We start from the raw sequence: 20,391 nt of genomic DNA, 5'->3' as shown, positions 1-20,391 counted from the left end.
CACAGCTGATACCTATTAACATTTTAGTATTCTAATCTGTGTTCCAATCCAAAAGACCAATCTTAAAAAAACCAAGTTGGAAGCTATATTAGAAATATGCCTTCATTTAAATGGGCTCAATCCCAGAAATTAATTTTGTAGGGAATCCGAACAGCATTGATTTTAACCCAAGGCAGAATGAATCAGCTAAATTATATACCCCTGAATGTTTTAAAAAGTCTTGGCACATACTGAAGCATTATGTTGCTGCCAATGATCTCGGTCTCTTTGCATATAAAGTAGTGAACATTCCAGAACATCCATAACATTGCAGAATTAATAGTGATTGGTCTTCAGTAAGCCTTTGCTAGGTTATTTCAATGATTTTATTTAATTGATAGGTTACATTTTTTTCCTTCATAACATTAGAAAGTGTTAAAGCGTTTTACATTCTTAAATTTGAGTATGTGGATATGACTGGCTGCTGGATCTGATAGTTGGCTTAGAGCTCTTTGAAAACGAGTTCTACATGCACTCTTGTGATTTCTGAAAACTTCAAACTCATTCCTAAGCAGTGTAAACACACTTCCCTAATCCTTTACATTTTATAAGATTTCCCTTTAACCTGATATAACATGATAAACACCTAAAAGCTTTACTTGCACATTGTAACTAGAAGTAAATAGAAGTATTGCAAACTCCTTAGCTCTGAAGCCTATGAGTGATTTTAGAAACCTAGAGTTTTGTGCTCTTCTGAGCATAAATGTTAAGCTCTTTGGACATGTTCTCATGCTATTTCTTGACCCCCTTCTCCCCCACCCCAAGTTCTTTTGTGTGAATCCTTCAAAATCATAAGGAAACAGCAACCACATGTCATTTCAAATTATGGTGCAGAGAGCTCAGAAGTGCATAGGTACTTTGTTTGTATTATTTAGTTATTTTAAATATTTTATAAGGGAACTTAGTGGAATTCCAGAATTATCCTGAAAGCTGCAAACACAAATTATTCATTACTGGCACTTATGAAAACACTTTTTCAGTATTTCCATTCATGAATCCTTGGCTGCTGTTGTTTTAAATTCTAGCTGACACCCTCGGAGTTCCTGAAGGAAATGACCCTCACCACAGAGCAGAGACTGGCTAATACACATATGATGTGCCGACCACGGATCATTGAACTTCTAGATATGGGGGAAACAACACATCAGAAGGTAGCTTCTCTCTCTCATACTTATGTATAAAGTAGGCCCTGGAATAATGTAAATATTTTAGAACAACTGGAACTAAGCAATACTTATTAATTCTGGGCTTACTAATCCCTTATTGGATTTCTTTTATACATTCTTTTTCTACTTCTGTTGATCTTTTTAGCTATAACTTGATATGAATAGAATTACAGAGTACAAATAACTTTTGACTAGTCTCATTTCTTCCTTAGCTACTTCTGGACACTATTGTTTAAAGATAAGAAGTAATTCTAAGAATTAGCCCAGCCTGATTAGGTTGTCTTCCTAATACAAGAAATTCTTCCTTACCTGAGCTGTCCATCACTAGAAAGGAAGAAGGAGGAATTGTTCATCAAAATAGGCATGTTTGTTTTGGCTCATTTCCAATAACACATATATCCTTTTAGTTTCTAAAGAATAGCTATTTTGATATGCTTCTGTATTCTAACATAAAGCATATATTTCAGGAGTTAGGGGCATATGATTACAAAATAAGGTCTTTTTTCCCTACTTTTTAATTAATTTCTTGTATTACGTGCTTCACTTTTTATGCACATATTATCGTTGAAGGTTTCCCAGCTATTCCTGAGGGTTTCTCAGAGTGATTTTCCACATGAGAAATGAGTCCCCCAGGCTCTTTTGCTGTTCATGCCACACCATTGCCTCCCCTTTCTAAGATATGCATAATATTTGCTCTTCTTCTGAGCACTGCTAGCCTGCGTTATTAATTGTTTCTGCTCTTCCCCATAACCACCTTCTAACTTTGAGGGCAAGGAACAAACACAGCTTTTCGCAAAGCTAATTTGTCCTAATTAAAGGCTGTTTGCTCCTTTCCCAGAATATAACTAAGGCCAGACCATGTGTTCTGTTCTGTGTGTACTGCTTGTGTGTGTGTTTTGAGAGTTTTGACTCTTGCTGTGCAGGATGAGGAAATTCATATACCACATCTCCTCTCACCTATTTCTTCTCTTAACTCAGTTGGTTAATTGTACTTTATTTTCCGGAGTTTCATTTGTCTCTTATTTGGGTAAGAGTCTTCCTCTTCTGATTTCCCCAAGAAGAGTGTATGGAAACTATATTTCTTTGATTTTATATGTTTAACAGTATTTGCCTGCTGCCTTTATAAGTAAACTGCAGATTTGTTTAATATAAAATGCCTGAGTCACACATTTTCCCCACATGAGCTTTGTAGGCATTTTCTTCACTACTTTCTGGCTTTAAATGACAGCATGCAGAAGTATGAAGCCAGATTTATTTTCCCCACTCGAGATGCTTTTATCTTTTATCCTGTATGCCCAAAGATTGCTTATTCTTATTTGATGTCCAGTAATTTTATTAGGATGTGACTAAATTTTTCCTGAGATACTACTACACCACCCTTATTATATTTCTAGAAAGTTTTTTTTTTGAATTATCAGATGTTCATGCCATTTTTGCTTCTTTTCTTTAGAAATATAATTTGTGAACATCTTGGATCTTCTTTGTGCTTCTACATCTTATATATCATCTCTAATCCATTTTTAACTTTCTGTTCATTGTCATTTCATTGTAATTACATTCATCAGCTATCCTCTGTATCCCTTATTTTGAGTTGTGTCTGTGTGTGTGTGTGTGTGTGTGTGTGTTTGTGTTTCTCTAATTCATTCTTAAGGGGGAAGTGTATAACTCAAGTGGTAGATAGAGCGCATGCTCAGCACTCAAGAGGTCCTGGGTTCAATCCCCAGTACCTCCTCCAAGAAGAAACCTAATTACCTCCCCTCAGAAAACAAACAATACAAACAATTCATTCTTAAGCTTGACCAGTTCAGCACACTTTGGGTTGCTCACAGCATTTTACATTAGTTACTGTCTTTTTTTTTTTTTTTTTTGGTAGCTTTTTGTTTACTTATGTCTCAGATATCACCTTTGGCTTTCTTCACACTTCACTGGTTGTTTTTTGGGGGGGACCTTTCTCCTCTTCCTGAGCACTAAACATTGGAGCTCCCCAATACCTGGTCTTTGGCTTTCTTTTCTGAATTCACTTCTTAGATGATACATTCTAGGAATGAGGCTTTAAATTTCACCTTTTTCATGATTACTTTTATAATTATCTCTCCTGCTGTGGGCTAGCCCCTGAACTCTGGAATGTATGTTCAGTTCAATGTATGATTGGTAGCTCAGACTTAAAATTTTTAAGATTGAATTTTTGCATTACATTTCTTCCCTAAAGGTGTATTCTTTCCTCTTTTGTCTTTCCTCCCTCCAACTTATAATACCCCCACTTATCTATTTTCTCAGGCCAAAGACCTTGGAGTTATTGCTGATGCCTCTGTTTTTCCCATGTCTTCTGTGAAATCCAGCTACAACTGTACTTGCACAAATATCTTTAATCAAACGACTTCTCACCACCTCCACCACCATCCCAGTTCAACCCACCATCATCTTAGACTATTGAAATAGCCTCCCTGTTTGCATCTCATCACCCAAATATCAATTCTCCACCAAGAAGTAAGAGTGGTTTTATAAAATGTAAATCAGAACCTGTTGCTCCCATGTTTAAAACTACCTAGTAGCCTCTGATCATCCTTATAGTTATAAGGTCCTGCATCATCTGACCCTGCCCTTCTCATAGATTTTCCCCCTCCACTTCTCCCCAGCTCATTCTCCTCTAACTATGCTCCCCTCTAGCTGCTCTTCACACACTCAAAGATAATTCCCACCCAAGGGCCTTTTTGCTTGTTATTCCTTCTAACTGGAATGCTATTCTCTCAGACCTTTGCATGACTTGCTTCAGATCTCTGCATAGATGTCATTTCCTCAGAGAGGCCATCCCATGACTACCCATCAGAAAGATTCCTTGAGATACCCATTCCCTCCGTCTCCTTGTCTGGCTTTAGTTTTCCTCATAGCCTTATTACTACCCCACCTCATATTATGTATTTCTTTTTTTTTTTTAATCCGTTTCCCCAAGAATTTCAGCTTCATAAGACAGAGGCTTTGTTGGCATTTTTCACTACTGCATGCTCAAGGAATGGAAAATATTGGAAACTCAATTAGTATTTACTGAATGAAAACATGAATTTTTCATCTCTTTTGATTGCTTAATCTTCCCTGCATTCTTGAATATTTGCTTTGTGCTCTCTGATTTTTTCCATTATGTTCTTTGAGTTTTTTATGGTAAAATGGTGTAGTTAAGATTTTCATTGCTTCATGGCAATGCTTTTCTGGTGAATATTTGCCGTTTTCTTTGCTTCTTCTTCTTCTTTTTTTTTCTTGAGTGTTTTTGTATAGATCTTGTCTTGACTTGTCATTATGATTATTATTACCACCCATCTTTGAAAGAAAGAAGGGAATTCTTCTTGGACTTGCTGTTTGTAAGTAGTTAATGTTGAGGCCAGGATGGTTAGTGTCTCAGACCAGCTGGAATTCTCTATGATGCTAAATGCAGCTTTTTATGAAAGAAGATGGTATATGTGTGTTTATTTGGAAGGGAAATGAGAGGAAGGGAGGAAGTGATTGAGTTGTGTTGGCTTTTTCTTCTCCCTAGAGTTCTGACTGTAGGAATTCTTATGATTCATTCTAGCCTGCCTAAATGATGTCTGCTTCCCATAAATATGCATATTTGTGTGTTTTCCACGCAATTGTCAGTGGTTCAGTGTAGATCTTCTTTAATTTCTCTCAATAATGTTTTGTAGTTTTTCCAGATAAAGGTCTTACACATCTTTCTTTGGATTTATTCCTGTGTATTTTATGTCTTGGGATGCTATTTTAAATGGTATTATCTATAAATTTCACTTTCTAAATGTTCATCGATAGCATATAGAAATATAATTAATTTTTTATGTTGACCTTGTATTCAGTGACTTTTGATAAGTCACTTATTCTAATTTATCTACAGATTATTTTGAATTTTCTAAATAATTTTTTTCTTCTCAGGAAAATGACAATTTTGTTTCTTCTTGATGAAAATTTCTAATGTTAAAACAATCTTAAATTTCTGAGATAAACTCAACTTGGTCATAATGTAGTATCTTTTTTATATATTGTAGGTTTCAGTTTGCTAATGTTTTGTTCCTTTTCTGCTTTGGAGCTATGGTTCATGCATAAGTTTGACCTATAATTTTCCTGTCTCCTACTGTCCTTCTCAGGTATATGAAAGCTATGCTAACAACATCATCACTTGAGTTGGGACATATTTAATTTTTTGTTTTTCTCTCCTTTGAGGAAGTTTCTATAATATTTCAGTTGAGTTGCTAGAATTTGCTAGTAGAGGTACTTGGGCAGCATTTTCTCTATGAAAGGCTTTTGCTTTACAGATTCAATTTCTCTAATCATTAAAGAACACTTCATATTTTCTATTTCTTACTGTGCTAGTTTTGATAATTTGTATTTTTCTAGGAATTTGTACTTTTAATCTAAATTTTCACATCTATTATCTTTTTACTTAGTTTGGGTTCTGTAGTAATGCTCCTTTTTTCATTCTTTATAATTGGCTCTTTAAACCTTCTGTCTTGTTATCTTGATCAGGCTCACTAGGTATTTTATTATTTTTATTAGTTTTTAGAGACTCAACTTTTGGATTTGTTGATTCTATGGTATAGTTACTTCATATTTCATTACTTTCTAGTATTGTTTTTGTTATGTCATTTTTATCATTTGTTTGGGTTTTAATTTGTTTTTTATGTTTGCCATTGTTCTTCTAAATTATGGAGATGGGTACTTACATCTTCAGTTTCCAAATTGTGTGCCAAGGTGCCAAGTTCATGCAACCATGAACTCACAGGGCATCATGGGATAGTCTAAATTTTTAAGGAATACATGGCAATACTCCAAACCTGTTGGATACTACATAAGCTACTAGCTTGAGAAAATGCTATTTCAACATTAGGTCATACTATCTTGTTAGCCCCTCAGGGCCTCCAAGCAGGTTATTTATTGGTACAGCCTTTTCTCTTATTCTCACAGGGGAATTGGTTCAAATTATCTTATTCACCATTACTGGAAACAGAAGATTTGAGTTGGTGTTCTAATTAGCCTATTTTTTTAAACTGAGGACCAAAACTACATTCATTAAAGAAGTTAATGACAATAATCTTACTAATTGTAACAGTGTTTTTATTACTTACCCCTTTTTGAGTGTTTCCTATGTTCTTAGTATTAATATTCATAGGTTGATGTAGTATTTTCTTTTCTTCCCTAGTCATTTCTGCCACTGTGTGACTATAAGATTAATTTATTCTTTCAACTTCAGTTTCCAGGAATTGATCTAGATCAGGCATTATTCCAGCCCTTCCCATCAGAAATAGTATTTCAGAACTACACTCCCTGTGAAGTCTATGAAGTTCCACTGGTGCTGAGGAACAATGACACAGTGAGTATGTTTGCTGGGTGGCTATATCTTTCATGGATATATAAGAAGGGATTAAATAAAATGAAATCCTGTAGGATCTTAGCTGTATTCTTTAACTTGGTAAACCTAGGAAAATAGATGAAAACATGCCTTTTAACTATAGGCTAAATGAAGACAAGACTATGTTGATTGGTTTGTTGCTCAGTCCCAGGGCAGCACCAATATATGGTAAACTCCCCACGTGGGCACTAACATTTTGTTGAATAAAGGATTGGCTAGATGAGTGTCATGAAGTTCTCATGAGTCACCATTTGGGCTAGGTTTTCATTTAAGACAGGGTGATTACTATTCAAGTTTACATATTCCACATTAGAGCCACTGTTTCCCCAAGTTGAAGGTGTAAACTCTACTCACATGAATTGCAGTTTTTGAGCCAATGCAATTAATTCTTCAAATTGTTTTTTTTTAAACTTCAAAAAAATGGAGATTCCTTTTTCTCTTTTCTGTCTCCTTCCTTCTACCTCAGATAGCCTTTTGGTTTTGTCTACAGAATGTTTTGGATGGCTTCTACCACTGTCTATACCCTGTCTCTTTGTGGTTGCAACTGAAGATTTCTTTTCCATCCTTACACCTTTTTCTTCAGAGATAAATTAGGGTTTATTTCAAGAAAAGATATTAGATGCCTGGAGATTTCCTTGACATGTAACAATAAGGATGGAAAGAATAATGCAGAAGGGTAGCATGAAGCACAGGTAAGTGTGAAAATAATCAGATAGGGAGGAAGGCATCAGAGAGATGCTAAATGTCAGGTGTAAGGGCAAGTCGAAATACTTATAGGAGTCTTAGAATGTTGAGACAAAAAATTCTAGCTATAAGAAAGGAAAATAAGTGAAGACTATGCAAGTATCCAAGGCAAATGGGAAGACTTGAAGTTATATTCAGTATAGTAGCTCATTGAAAGAATCAGTGATGCCTTTCAGAGATCAGTGGGGTGATTTAGTGACAGGAAAGTCAAATGTTGAAGAAAATTGTACGTTTAATTCTTTACTACAGCAGTGTTAGCAAGAGAAACTCATTGGGCAGAAGCTAAATGGTAGGCAGAGAGAAGAAAAAGAACCTGAGGTGTGCAGGATTCTGCTCCTACACATCAAGAAGAGATACACTACGTAGACAATAGGTCTCTCTCTTTTCATGTGGGGCTGCCATCCAAATTAGTTTCTCAATTCCAGTTCTATTTTTCCCTTTCTCCATTACTTTTTGACTCTTGTTCAAGTTTTTTTTAGGCTATTAAAGGCAGAGAGGAGCTAGTCTGAAGGGTACTTTGGCTACTCCTCCCTCATCATAAAGAAGAAATGATTGTCATGAATGTATATGAACAAGTCAAGGATAAGAGGCATGTGTAAGTCTTATCTACCAAAGGGCACTTGGTTTTCGTAGATAACCCCACACCTCTTGGTAAGATGCTGCTCGAGGATTGGATATGAGGAAAGGAAGGTCCTCATCGAAAGAAAGTCCAGCTACTAACAAGCAGACAGATACTGTAGATGATGCAGGTTTGTTCTCGAGTGAGTTATTCCCAGAACCCTGGTCCTAGGTAGCTGATGTAGCCTGCTTCCTGCTTCCTACTTCCTAGTTCATGGACACATAAGGAACTACTGAAATAAATTTGGGACACTGAAAAATACTTTCTATGTCTTCCACCTTTTATTTGCTTCCTCACTGTCATGAAATGCAAAAGACAGAGACCGTTTGATTATTATTTCTTTCTCTCTCTCTCAAACACACAAGTTGAAGGTAAGTCATGAACACTCTACAAGCCACAACACAATTCTACTTGGGATACAATTATAAGCACCCAGACTCCAGAGTCAGACTAATCTGGGTTCAGATTCCAGGTGAGCTCTCTCCCAGCTGCAGAGCTTGAGCAAGTCACTTCACTTCTCTAAGCATCCATTTCAGTAGGTTGCTTGGGATATTAAATGAGATAATGGATGTAAAGTATGCTGCTCAGTGCCTGTCACCTAGTAAGCATTAAAGCATTATTGTTGTTGTTGTTGTTGTTGCTGCTGCTGTTGTTTTCCTTATTAGTTTTTAACCCACAGTTATGTTCTTGTTATAAGTATTCCCAGCAAGCTTACATAGCATCATTCAATACATTGTAAATGCCACTGCGTGTTTCCCTTACCAGCAAAGCCAATTCTATTGCTCTCATATTTGCACACATCTCTTCCTTACATCCTCACTCTCTAATCTTATGATCTGTCTGAATTCTCTCAGTGTTTCTTCTTCCCTTCCTCATCTGGGTTTCAGATTTGAGAGGTTATAGGAGTTTTTTTCCTCATTTTCACCTGAGATTTCTAAGACATACTTAACTATAGTTAACTTTCTTCTGCTCCCTTGAAGTCTTTAAAAAAAACAATCCTCCCCCTTTCCTGTGTTCCTAGAACCTCCAACCCTGATCACCCCCATTCTCCTCATGACTACATTTCTTTGATGGTTTGGGCTCTCTGAGATAGCAATACCTGCTCTGGGCAAGGCAGGCAGAGCAGAGGAATAAGACTTTAAAAGGATGAAACTGTTTGAAGCTGCTCTGAGTCAGGCCTGGGGATACTGCACCGCCCTCCACGTTCTTGCTTCACAGTGGTTTTTACTCAGAACAATCCTACAGGGAGGGGAGGTGGAGGTCGGCCAGAACTTGATTCTGAACGCCATTGCTTGGTAAAGCTGCAGCACTTAGGGCAAGTGTCTGTTTCCTCATCTGTAGAATAAGTCGTAATGAAAGTCCAAGGTTATTGCGAGGATTACATGGCACATCACATTCAGTGGATGGTCCATAGCAAGAGAGCAGTAAGTGTGATCTTGTCTCCCAGAGCAGTTTTCAGATGTTGGGAGGTCCAGTAACTCCACGGTGAGGGGGCGGTTTCAGGATTGAGCACTTAGTCTTTGAAGATAGTCACATTTAAATAATAAAATAAAGGTTTGCAATACAATTAAATTGGGTAATAATAATAATGTTAGTAAAAATTGAAACTAAAGTATACTGAGTGCTTACTTTGTGTGAGGCATCTCCTTTTATAGTTGAGGAAACTGAAGGTCAGACCTAACCAAAGTTGCAGGATTAGTAAGTAGTAAATGGAGAGTTCGTATTTAACTACAAAGCCTTTCCTGTTTTCTTCTGCTTTAACGTGTACAGTGCCACCTCACTGTGTGTTTTTCTTGCAGATTCCAAGGATGGTAAAAGTTGTTGAGGAAAGTTCACCTTACTTTAAAGTAATCAGCCCCAAAGATATTAGCCACAAAGTAGCTCCAGGAGTGCCATCCATATTCCGAATCCTCTTCACTCCAGAGGAGAACAAGGTAACGTGAGTTCTGGTGAGAAATTGGTTGGGTGCTTATCACTAGCAGTTTGCAGTTGTTGATATTGATGGTGGTGGCGTCAGGGGTATTGTTTGTGGTACTGGTGGTAGTGATGTTGGTTTGGGTGGTGGTAGTGTTGTTGTTGATGGCATTGATGGTGTTACTGCTGGCTGTGGTGGTGGTAGAGAAGTGGTGAGGATGGGTGAGAGGATGGGTATGGAGCACTGCTAAGAATGAGGAATGAATTGTCAAACAGTGAGGAGGGCTTATATGAGCTGTAAGTAGCCAGAGTGTAAAGAGGGGTAATCCTTCTGGATGCTCCCCGGGCACCTACCTCAGCATATTTATGTTGGACTACAGGCTAGAGAGACACCAAAAAGGAAGAGATGTGCTCCAGAAGCAATGAGCTGAGACAAAGAATGAAGATTATGGCTTCTTGGAAGTTTGGGATCCTGGTTAGTAACATCCCTCCTCCCCGATGCTAACTAGTTTAGGAAAGAGACACAAGATCCAAATACTGATCACAGTATCAGTCTCATTAATGGCAGAGAAGGTGGCCAGGACTGAGGACCAGTCTTCAGTGAAGGGCTGACCTACCCAGTAGCTGCACCCCAGCATGAGTAGAGAAGCTAGAGCTGAGAGCAGAGACCTGCCTTGTTTGCTGACCCTTGTTGGTACACAGGTAGACTAGAAAGAGCCTGAGTTCAAAAAGAGGCCCTGTCCCCTCAGCATCACCACAGCTGCAGAAAATCTAGCCCATTATCAGGCTCTCCTCAGTTGTGTCAACTCCAGTTCCTCCTGGAAGGAAAGACCAGCTCAGGGGGACTGAGGGTGGAGGCTTCTCCCCAGCCCTTCTCCAAGAGTGTGAAATTGTGGGTTGAGTTTTCCTCTCTAAGGGCCAAAGTGGAAACTTGTGGAGAGGGGGAAAAGGGTTTTACCAGCATGACTGAAGAAGCAAGAACAAAAAATAAGGCTTAAATAGGCATAACAAAATGTGAGGTTTATATATAATATTAATAATGTGTGTGCTTATCTGTATTGTGCCATTATGGTTAGAATCAAAAGAGCGTAATGGAGACAGAACAAGCTTTGAAAACCTGCTTCTCCATCACTAATACTTACTAGCTGCTATAAATGTCATTACCAGTATTCCTGCTGCTACTGCTACTGTTTCTCCTTTTCTGGAGAGCAGGGTAGAGAATTTAAAGGTCTGCCAAGCATCTATCACTGTAGTACATGGTTAGAAATTGCATTATAATGCTACTGTTAATTATTTTTCTACTTTGTGTGTTACTATTTATTTCTTGGGTTGTGTTTCTGAGCCTTTAATTTTGTTTGAGGCACCATTGAAATAAACAAAAAAGATAAAGAGCTCCAGAAGTAGTGCTTTTTATTATATGCTATTGAAGTCCTTGTTTTTTCTCAAAGCTCTAGCTCTGGATACTATCTGTGAAGAGAATGGTACTTGGATTTAATTTGGGTGTCAATTTCCTACACTGTCATTTCTGTGAGAAGCTGATTATAATAAGCTTTTGTGCAGCTTGAACTACAAAGCTTGTTGGATTTGAGGTGTTGGCTTCCCTCAGTTTTTTTCTGTGCTGGAGAAAATGTCTTCTGTTGGTTAAGTATTATTCTATCTGCAGCTAGTCTGGCTGAGAAAGGGATACACAGAACTTTCTGAAGAGGTGGGATTTTCTGTGTTATGATAAGTGTGTGGGTTATATGGATGAATTCATATATTAAATGTATTTATATTTTCTAATATATCTATATTTTACCTTAAAAACTATAAAATATAATAATAACAATAGAAGGAGGAATGGATGGAGGTATAAAGCCACAATGACAAAATGTTAATGATTATTGAATCTGGGTGATAAGTCCATGGGATTTGTTGTATTGTTCTGTTTTCTTGGTAAATGTTTCAAATTTTCCTAAATCAAAACCTAAAAGCAAAGGAGAGAGATTTTATTACTGCTTATCTGTACAGCAAATAATTAATTGAAATTTATTTTAGGTAAGTTTGTATTTACTTTATAACTATGAAATGCTAACATTCCCACTGAGGATTATTATTTGGCTATACTTTGTGGCTGCTTATCTTACTCATAGTTTTTTATTCCCTCTTACCATTCCATTTCACTAACATTGCCTATGGTCTATTGGGAAAGACCTAATGTAAAAAAAAATAAGTTAAATGTTGTTTTCCTGTTTCTTCTTCTAAGTATTTGAAAGTTATCAAAAAGTACATGCACGTATGAGGAGACATAGAGTGAGTAGAATGGCTACCTCTGAGAAATTTATCCACTTTTGGATACCTTAGGATTTTGTGTTGGATTGGACTCTAAACTATAAAATATTTGGCCTAATTTGTTTTTCTAAGGACATAGTGATTTCTCCTTTTGCTGACTGTCTAAGACTGATGGTGGGTATTTGGAGATGCTCCTCTGTTGCTAGTTTTGGTCCCCCTTTTCTGCAAAGATCCTGCCACCCTTGCACCATCAGCAGGGCCCCATGCCAATAGATTTTTCCAGTCAGCATCTGTATTCACTCTTCCTGTTGGAAAACCAGCAAGAATGTACACAGAATGAACAGCTAGGTTTAGTTGTGTTGCTTTTAGTGCTGCTCCGGAATGTATCAGAGGAGTAGCTAGAGCCAGATTCATTTTAGGAAGAATAAAAGTCACTGTGTCACTTTTTTTCTCCAGTCGGCCAAATTGATAGCCAATGTACGTATTTTTCCTTCTTATCTCCTGCTGATCTGAACACACACTGTTCACATTTACCCTCCTCACATCTGGAGGGTAAGATATGTAAATTGCAGCATGCCACAGTTTAATAAGCCAGTTCTCTTTCAATTGGATTTTCGGCACCCATGTTTATTAGCATGTCGAAGATGATAATACAGATTTACATTTTTTCCTGTCATCTATTAATCTAGCTTCCTGGAGATTTAACTTGTTAAGGATGCCAAATACCCAGATAACAGGTGCAGCAAATTCTCTTTAGCTTTCCTTATCTCTTCTCACACAGACTTGAAAGATTGGATATGTTACTTATCTAATAATCCAAGTGTACATGTCATGGACAGCAGAAATATAATAGTCAATGTTATTGTAACACTATAAAATTCTGGAGCCTGGCATTTTTCTTGGCCTCTTAAATTTGTACTTTTAACATTAAAAGAAATCTAAAAAATTAAACTTGAGCAGAAAAGCAGAACCAGGTACTTCCTTGGACTTAAGAAAGTATCTGTTTATAATAGTGTCAGCATGTGGAAACAGCAGCAGTAGTTTGAAGAAAAAATGAAGTGATGCAATTTTATTGCTCCAGCTCTGTTTTGTGAAAACATCTAACTTGTTGTCAAGATAGTTTTCTTGATTTGTTGCTATGAAATTTGAAAATCATGGCCCAAGAAGAGCAGAAAAACATTAACATATTTTGTTATGTAGGTATACTACAATAATGAATTATATTGCTAGCATTTTGAATTAAAGTATAGATATCATAAAATTTTCTGCAATCAACCATTTTTGTTGAGAGAAATAATGATAAGAGTTTAGTTTGCTTCCTGCCTGGAATTCACCCTCCCTAGTTCTCTCTGGGTTGTCCCTCTAACCTCAGTGCCGAGCACAGGGCCTAACATATAGGAAGTTTGCAGTAAATATTTGCCAAGTGAGATAAGTAAGTTCAACTCAAGAAAATATGAGTTATTTTTTTCAACTTGAGGATGGCCTGCAGATGTGAAAAGCAAAGCATGTAAAAAGCGAGCTCAAATATTTCTTCATCCTGGGAATGTATTAGATGTTAACTTTCTTCTTGTCATTTCAACCAGGAGAAAGATGTCTAAGAAATCTGTAAGAAGAGTATGTCTCCCCATTTTGTTTCATATCTTCAGAGTTTTTATAATACAGCCAATGAGCATCTTAGGCATTCTCTTTATAAAGAGCTCTTGGTAGTTTAGTATTCCAATAGAGATATTAAAATGAATATTATTTCACACACCCTGTGCCAGGCCCAGATCTATGAGCTGGGATCCAACGGAGAATAGAACAGGCTTGGCCTTCATGGAGCTTATGTTCCACAATGAATAAACAAGCAAACAAACAAACAAACAAACAAACAAACAAGCATCAATAACGTCAGGTATTGACATGCTACAGAACAGAGAGTGATGGAGAATGGGGGTTGTTTCCTTTCAGTAGGAAGGTCAGGGAAGACTTTTCTGTTGAGGTAACATCTGAGCAGGGAACTAAATGAAGCCATATCTGAGGAAGGATACTTGCCTGAGGGTGGGAACAGCAATTACAAAGGTCCTGTGGCAGAAATGTGTCTGGCAACAGGTCAGGGAAGTGCAAGAAGGCCAGTGTGGCTGGAACGAAGGAAACCTCTGGAAAAGTGATAGGAGACAAGCTTTGCAGAAGGTGAGACCATGAAGGGTCTTAGAAATCATCCAAAGCAGAATAGAAAGCTACCATAAATTATTTAGAATGTTTTCACTATAGAAGCTTTCACCCATATGTAAGAGTATAGAGGATGGTATAGTGAAGTGTCACCACCCAGGTTTTCAAGCTATCAGCACTTGACCAGTCTTGCTTCATCTGGCCTGCCCCCTGATCCAGAGGATTTTTAAGCAAGTCCCACATGTCATTTTTTTCATCTGTAAATACTTCATTATTTGCCTCTAAGTGATAAGGTCCTTTTTAAAAGTTAACGTAACCACAATACTATTATCACACCTAAAAAATGATAGTAGCTCCTTAATATCATCAAATATGTAGTCAGTATTCAGATCTCCCCAGTTGAGTAAAATATACATTGTAAGTTGGTTTGCTTAAATCAGGGTCCTAACATGATGCTGAGTGCCTCCCTACGAAGTTCTATAGAATGATCCTCTGTCGCCTCTGTTTCCAGTAGACTGATAGTTAGATCCAGAGGCTTGATTAGATTCATGTTTGATTTGATGCCGAGGCATGGGCAGAATTCTTCAGTGATGTGGTACTTCCTATTCATCACATCAAGAGGCACAAAATATCTGTTGTTATGCTTTATTTTTGTAATGACCTGATGAGGAAGGATCTTGAGGAAAAATAGGATAAATGATCTTTTTCTTTCTCTACTTGAGAGGGTTTCGATTAGGAATGAAGCATCTGACTCACCTTTTAGGATCACTCTGGTAGCTGTGTAGAGACTAGAGTGTGATGGCTGGTTGTCTACCCTTGACATCTATTTTCTCTTTCCTCACTGGGAAGAGAATCACTAACTTTGATTGGATTCAGTGCTGCCTGAAATAAAAGATTGCATTTCCCCAACCTCCTTTGCAGCTGCTTGTGTTTAAGTGTTGGCCAGTGAGAGTGAGCAGGACTTCCAATGCAGATACTTGACGAAAACTGATACAGTGAGAGGTGCTCTGTACTGCCTTCTCCTTCTGCCTGCAGTTTGGCTGTGAGAAATAGCTGGCATCCCAGGAGTCACTGTTTCATCAGGTGACACTGAAGTTGGACACTGCTAAAATGGTAGTGCAGGAATTTAGGAATTTGGGTTTCTGAGGACACTGTTGAGTCACCATAAAACCTGGCCCACCCACCTCTGGACTTCTTTACAGAAGAGGAATAAACTTCTATTTAGTTGAAGTTGCTCTTATGTTGTCTGTTCCCTGTTCTACGTAGCAGAACTGAACCCTGATGAATACACAGACAAGAGCCTATTGTAGTAGTTGGGCAAAAAATGAGGATGATTTGTGACAGCAAAGGTGATAAGGAGTAGGTAGACTAAGCATATGTATTTTTAAGGTAGAGCTGTCAGGATTTGCTGATGAATTAGATAAAGGAATATGAAGAAAAAGGAGTCTAGTTTCTTACAGCGTTTTGGCCAGAAACAGACCAAGTGGTGCTTCCATTTACTGAGATATGGAAAATGAAAAAAAGTAGGTTAGTGAGGCTGGGTGGATATAAAGTAGGGAATCAGGAACTGTTTTTTATGTTAAGTTTGAACTTCCCTTTAGACATCCAAGTGGAAATATCAAGTAAGCAGTTAGACACAATTGTCTGCAATAAAAGGGAAATGTTGGGGCTATAGACAGATATTTTAAAATCATAAGTATAAAGATTGTACCAAGAATAGAGGAGGTGATGTTGAGAGCGAGTGTAAATAAAGAACAGGTTGGGGAAGGGCAGAGATGCCAACAGAGGATAACACTAAGAAGGGGCAGTAGGAGGAGGAAAATCAGGAGACTGCATGGCTCTGGAGTCCAGATGAATAAAGTATTTCAGAAAAGAGGAAGAGGTCAACTGTGTCCAAAGCTATGAAAAGTAGAATAAAACAAGATGTGGAATTTGCCATTGGATTTGGTAAAATCATTAGTGACCTTGGTGAGAACAGTTTCTATGGAAGGCTGGGTACAGAAGCCTGATGGGGTGGATTGAAGAGAGAATGGAAATCAAGAAAGTGGTGCTATTGAGTATATATAATACCTCTGAGGAGTTTTGCTGTAAAGGATAATTGGGAAAATGTGGCAGTACCTGCAGGTGGATATTGGGATTGAGGGTAGGTTATTTAATATTTAAGATAAGGCTATTCAGGCATTGTTACAAGCTGATATGTGAATGTTCAGTAAAGAGGGAAAACTGATGCTTCAGGAAAATCCTAAGGTACACAGGAAGGATTGATATCTGGTATAAAAGGAGAGTAATGAAGACAGAATATATGGGTATAGATATAGGTGGATTGGTAGAGCTAGGGTAACTTAGAAAGCAAAAAAAGTTAAAGAGGAAATTAATTACCTTAAGTGGATGATTTGCACATGCATCATGAAATAACCACACAACCATTGTATACTAATGATAAAAATGGTCAAAACAAATTTGGAAGTCCTCCGGTCTCTGCCAGCCAAAGATCAGAGGTCATTCCCTTTTTTTAATTGAAGTATGGTCACTTTACAATGTTGTGTTAATTTCTGGTGTACAGTATAGTGATATATATGATGAAATATGATGATATATATGATGAATATATATATTCCTTTTCATCTTCTTTTTCATTATAAACTGTTACAAGGTGTTGAATATAGTTCCCTGTGCTATACACTAGGACTTTGTTGTTTATCTGTTGTAATAGATGGAGAAGTGTAGATGCCTCTAGGAAGCTGAGACCCCAGCTAAAACATATGAAGAGTCAGAGTGGTAGAGGATAAGGCCCAAGAGACCTGATCAGCATTGTTTTTAAACTGATTAGGACTTGAGAACTGATTCTTCCCCTTTGGAGGTGAATTTCAGATTGAGAAGATACTGTAAAATAAGTACTTTAACTGGTTAGGGAATTTATAACATTTTTCAGGAACACTGAGTATTGAATGCACTGAGTCCTAATCAAATCTGGTTTTATTGTGTTAGCCATTCCACCGTCAAGTTTAGGAGTGGAAAAAAGGCAGAAGGAGGATTGTAAGGGCTTAACCACACCGGCTGTGCTTGCCCTTGAATGCCTGGAGAGTCATTTGCTGCAGTAGAAGACATCGTTTTCCTTCACCTGAGACTTTAAAGGACAGGATTATTGCTGTGTCTTCTTTCTATCATGGAGCTAATATAAAAATCAAGATTTATTCTTTTCACTTCTCAGAGTCAAATCTGCCATTTTCATATTTTGCTGCCTTTTTTTTTTTTTTAGTTTGGAGGATAGGCATGTTAGAAGGAAGGCTAATGGATTGGAATGGATTGACAATTTCATCTGGCGAGCATTGTTATTTAGGGTAACATTTTAGGTTACAAAGTAATTCATGGCTAAGTCTCTCACAGTAGAGGGGAAAGAGCTCAGAATTAATCTTTTGGCTCTGAATGGTGACCTGGTTGCTCTGCATTTAAGTACAGTGGAAGGAAGTCCATCAACGGAAGTAATTGCTTAGCTTGCAGGCTGACAAAGCCTCCCAAGCTGAATTAATTTTAAGTCAGTAGAGCAATTGATAATTGTATATTATATAATCTAAAATCGTCATGTTAAATACAGAACTTCAGAGATGGGAATACATTTTTAAGGAGTTGTTTAAAGAATTTCTTCATATTCTTTTATGAGCATGTGAATTGACTATGAAAAAATATATAATTTTGATCAATCTTCAAATCTTCCTCATTTGAAAATTTGAAAAGGTTTGAAAACATCCCTGTGAATATTTCAGTTAGCCTCCTGAACAATTTTCAGCTGTCTTCAAGGAAGAGAATATGTAAATATGGAATAAAATAAGACAAATTACTTGGGGGTTACCTCTCATTCTGGATTCAGTAGCATCTTTTGTTGTGTCTCTCAAAGCCTCAGTTAATATTAAGTTTCCACATGTGCCAGCAGCTTTCCAGTTTCTAATTCCCAACGAAACCTTTGCTTGCTGGGTTTGATCTCCTAAGAAAAAACAAAAACAGTACTCATCTCTTTAGGATTCTGATGTAATCATACTAGGCTGTTGTTGAATTCTGTGGGGTTTTCTAGGATCAAGTATGCTTCATGTAATTTGTATTTCCTCATGTCTGAGTATCATAATTTTTGAGCATGGCCTTACTATGCAGAAACCAGAATCAATTAAACAGGTGAGTCCAACAACTCAATTTTAGTCAATTTCATGAATACGGTCCATTAATTTTTATTACTTGCTTCTACCGTAGGACCTTTACACTTGCCAGGAATCCTGCCTTTACCAGGAATCCTGCATTTACCATACCTGCATTTACCAGGGATCCTGCATTCCTAGACCTCACCTGACTGGATTCTTTAGCTACTCAGGTCTCCATCCAAAAGTCACCTCCTCAGGGAGGCCTCCTTGGTTGTTCTAATCTAAAGCAGCCCCTTCCCACGTTATCACTTTTCCATGTTTTGTTTTCTTCAAAGCCCTTATTGTTCTCTGAAATTATCTTGTTCTATTATCATTATTACCAGGATTATTATTATTATCCTAACAACAAAAGTAAACACAAATTGAGTTTTTTAATGTGCCTTACACAAGCCATTGTATTTAATACATTTGGGTGATGACAGCTAACATGTCTTGAGTACTTACTGCCCATCAAGCACTAGGCTAAGCATTTACCACACTAGGCCAGGTCAGTGTCATCTCTTGCCTGAACCACTGCAGTGGCTTCCTAACCAGCCATCGTTTTTTTCTTTTTAGCTTCCTTACAGTTCATTGACTACACAGCAGCTAGTAGTTCTTGTAAAACATAAATCAGGTACATCACAATCAGCTTCCAGCATCATTAATGTCTTCAGCCATCCTCAGGTCCTCACAGCGGCTTACAAGATCCTGTGTGGTGTGATCTGGCCCCCTACAACCTCTTTGCTGTATCTCTAACCTCTCCTTACCTTGTTCCCCTTTGGCCACAGTCTCTGAGTCAAGCTTCAGCCAGATTACTAACTGTCCCATGACTTCACTTCTCCCTTCACTTAGGTCTCTGCTGAAATGTCAGCTCCTCATAGAGGCCTTTCCCAACCCTCTCTATCCCCTTATCATGCTGTATTTCTCATCACTCAGTGTTAATGTTACTCATTTGCTTGTCTTCAGCAAACGTTTGTTAACTATTTACTAAGTACCAGCCCTGTTCTAGGCACTCGATACGTGAAGTCAATGCAAGAGGCAGAATCCTTGTTGACTTGGAGATATTTGGGGGAGATATACAACAGACTTGGTAAACAGGTAAAATAGATAATATGTAAGATGGCTTTGGGAAAACTAAAGCAAATGAAGGGCTCGGGAGTGATGGGACAGGAGAGGGAGAGTTAAGTGCAAAACAAGGCCTTCAGGGAAGGTCTAAGGGAGAGCATGGACATTGTGCAAAGTCCTGAAGGAGATGAGGGAGCAAGAGATGTGGAGGGAAGCATGTTCTGGACAGAATAAACATCGTGTTTGAAGGCTCTGAAGGGGAAGCATCTCTAGAATGCTCAAGGGGCAGCAAGGAAGCTGTGGCTGGAGCAGAGGAGCCAGTCAGGGGAGAGGTATGGCCAGAGGAATGACAGGGGCGCCAGGCCATAGACTCACCATCACCCCAGCACTTTGCTTGGGATACTTTGAGAGCTTCCTGAGCTGACTTATGTTTCAACTGGATCTCTCTGGCCCTTGTGTGGAAAATAGACTTTAGGGGAGCAAAAGTTGAAATAAAGAGTCTAGTTAGCATAATAAAGATTGGAGTGGCCAGGACCAGGGTGGAAGGGTGGAGGTAGTGAGAAGTGACATGGTATGACTGTATTTTGAAGGTCAGTCCTACAGGATTTACTAAGAAATTGAGGAATAATGCAGTCAAAGATGCTTCATTCCAGGGTATTCAATCCAGGCCCCTGGAAGAATGGAGATGCCAGTACCAAGATGGGGAGGCAAAGAGGGAACAGATTTAGGGTGAAAGGAAGGTCTTGAGCAGGACTTCAGTTGGCATTGTGGAGCCTTTGTGGAAATGAGAAAGGCTCCCATGCTGGGCTGGTGGAGGCTGGAGCCAGCAGAGTGGACTGGATTTCAGGCCCCATTCCTTCCCTT

At 38.1% G+C, this 20,391-nt stretch overlaps 1 protein-coding gene across 1 annotated transcript in view; it reads left to right on the top strand.

Moving 5' to 3' along the window:
• Positions 1-20,391, top strand: part of HYDIN (HYDIN axonemal central pair apparatus protein) — a 374,065-nt gene that overhangs the window by 77,007 nt on the left and 276,667 nt on the right. The window contains exons 5-7 of the mRNA XM_064489991.1: positions 1,065-1,190; positions 6,436-6,555; positions 9,757-9,891. Coding sequence (XP_064346061.1) covers positions 1,065-1,190; positions 6,436-6,555; positions 9,757-9,891 — 381 coding nt within the window. The remainder of the gene's footprint in view (positions 1-1,064; positions 1,191-6,435; positions 6,556-9,756; positions 9,892-20,391) is intronic.

This window comes from Camelus dromedarius, chromosome 9, assembly GCF_036321535.1.
Source record: "Camelus dromedarius isolate mCamDro1 chromosome 9, mCamDro1.pat, whole genome shotgun sequence".
NCBI classification, from domain to species: Eukaryota; Metazoa; Chordata; class Mammalia; order Artiodactyla; family Camelidae; genus Camelus; species Camelus dromedarius.
This window is presented reverse-complemented; position numbering and strand designations above follow the sequence as displayed.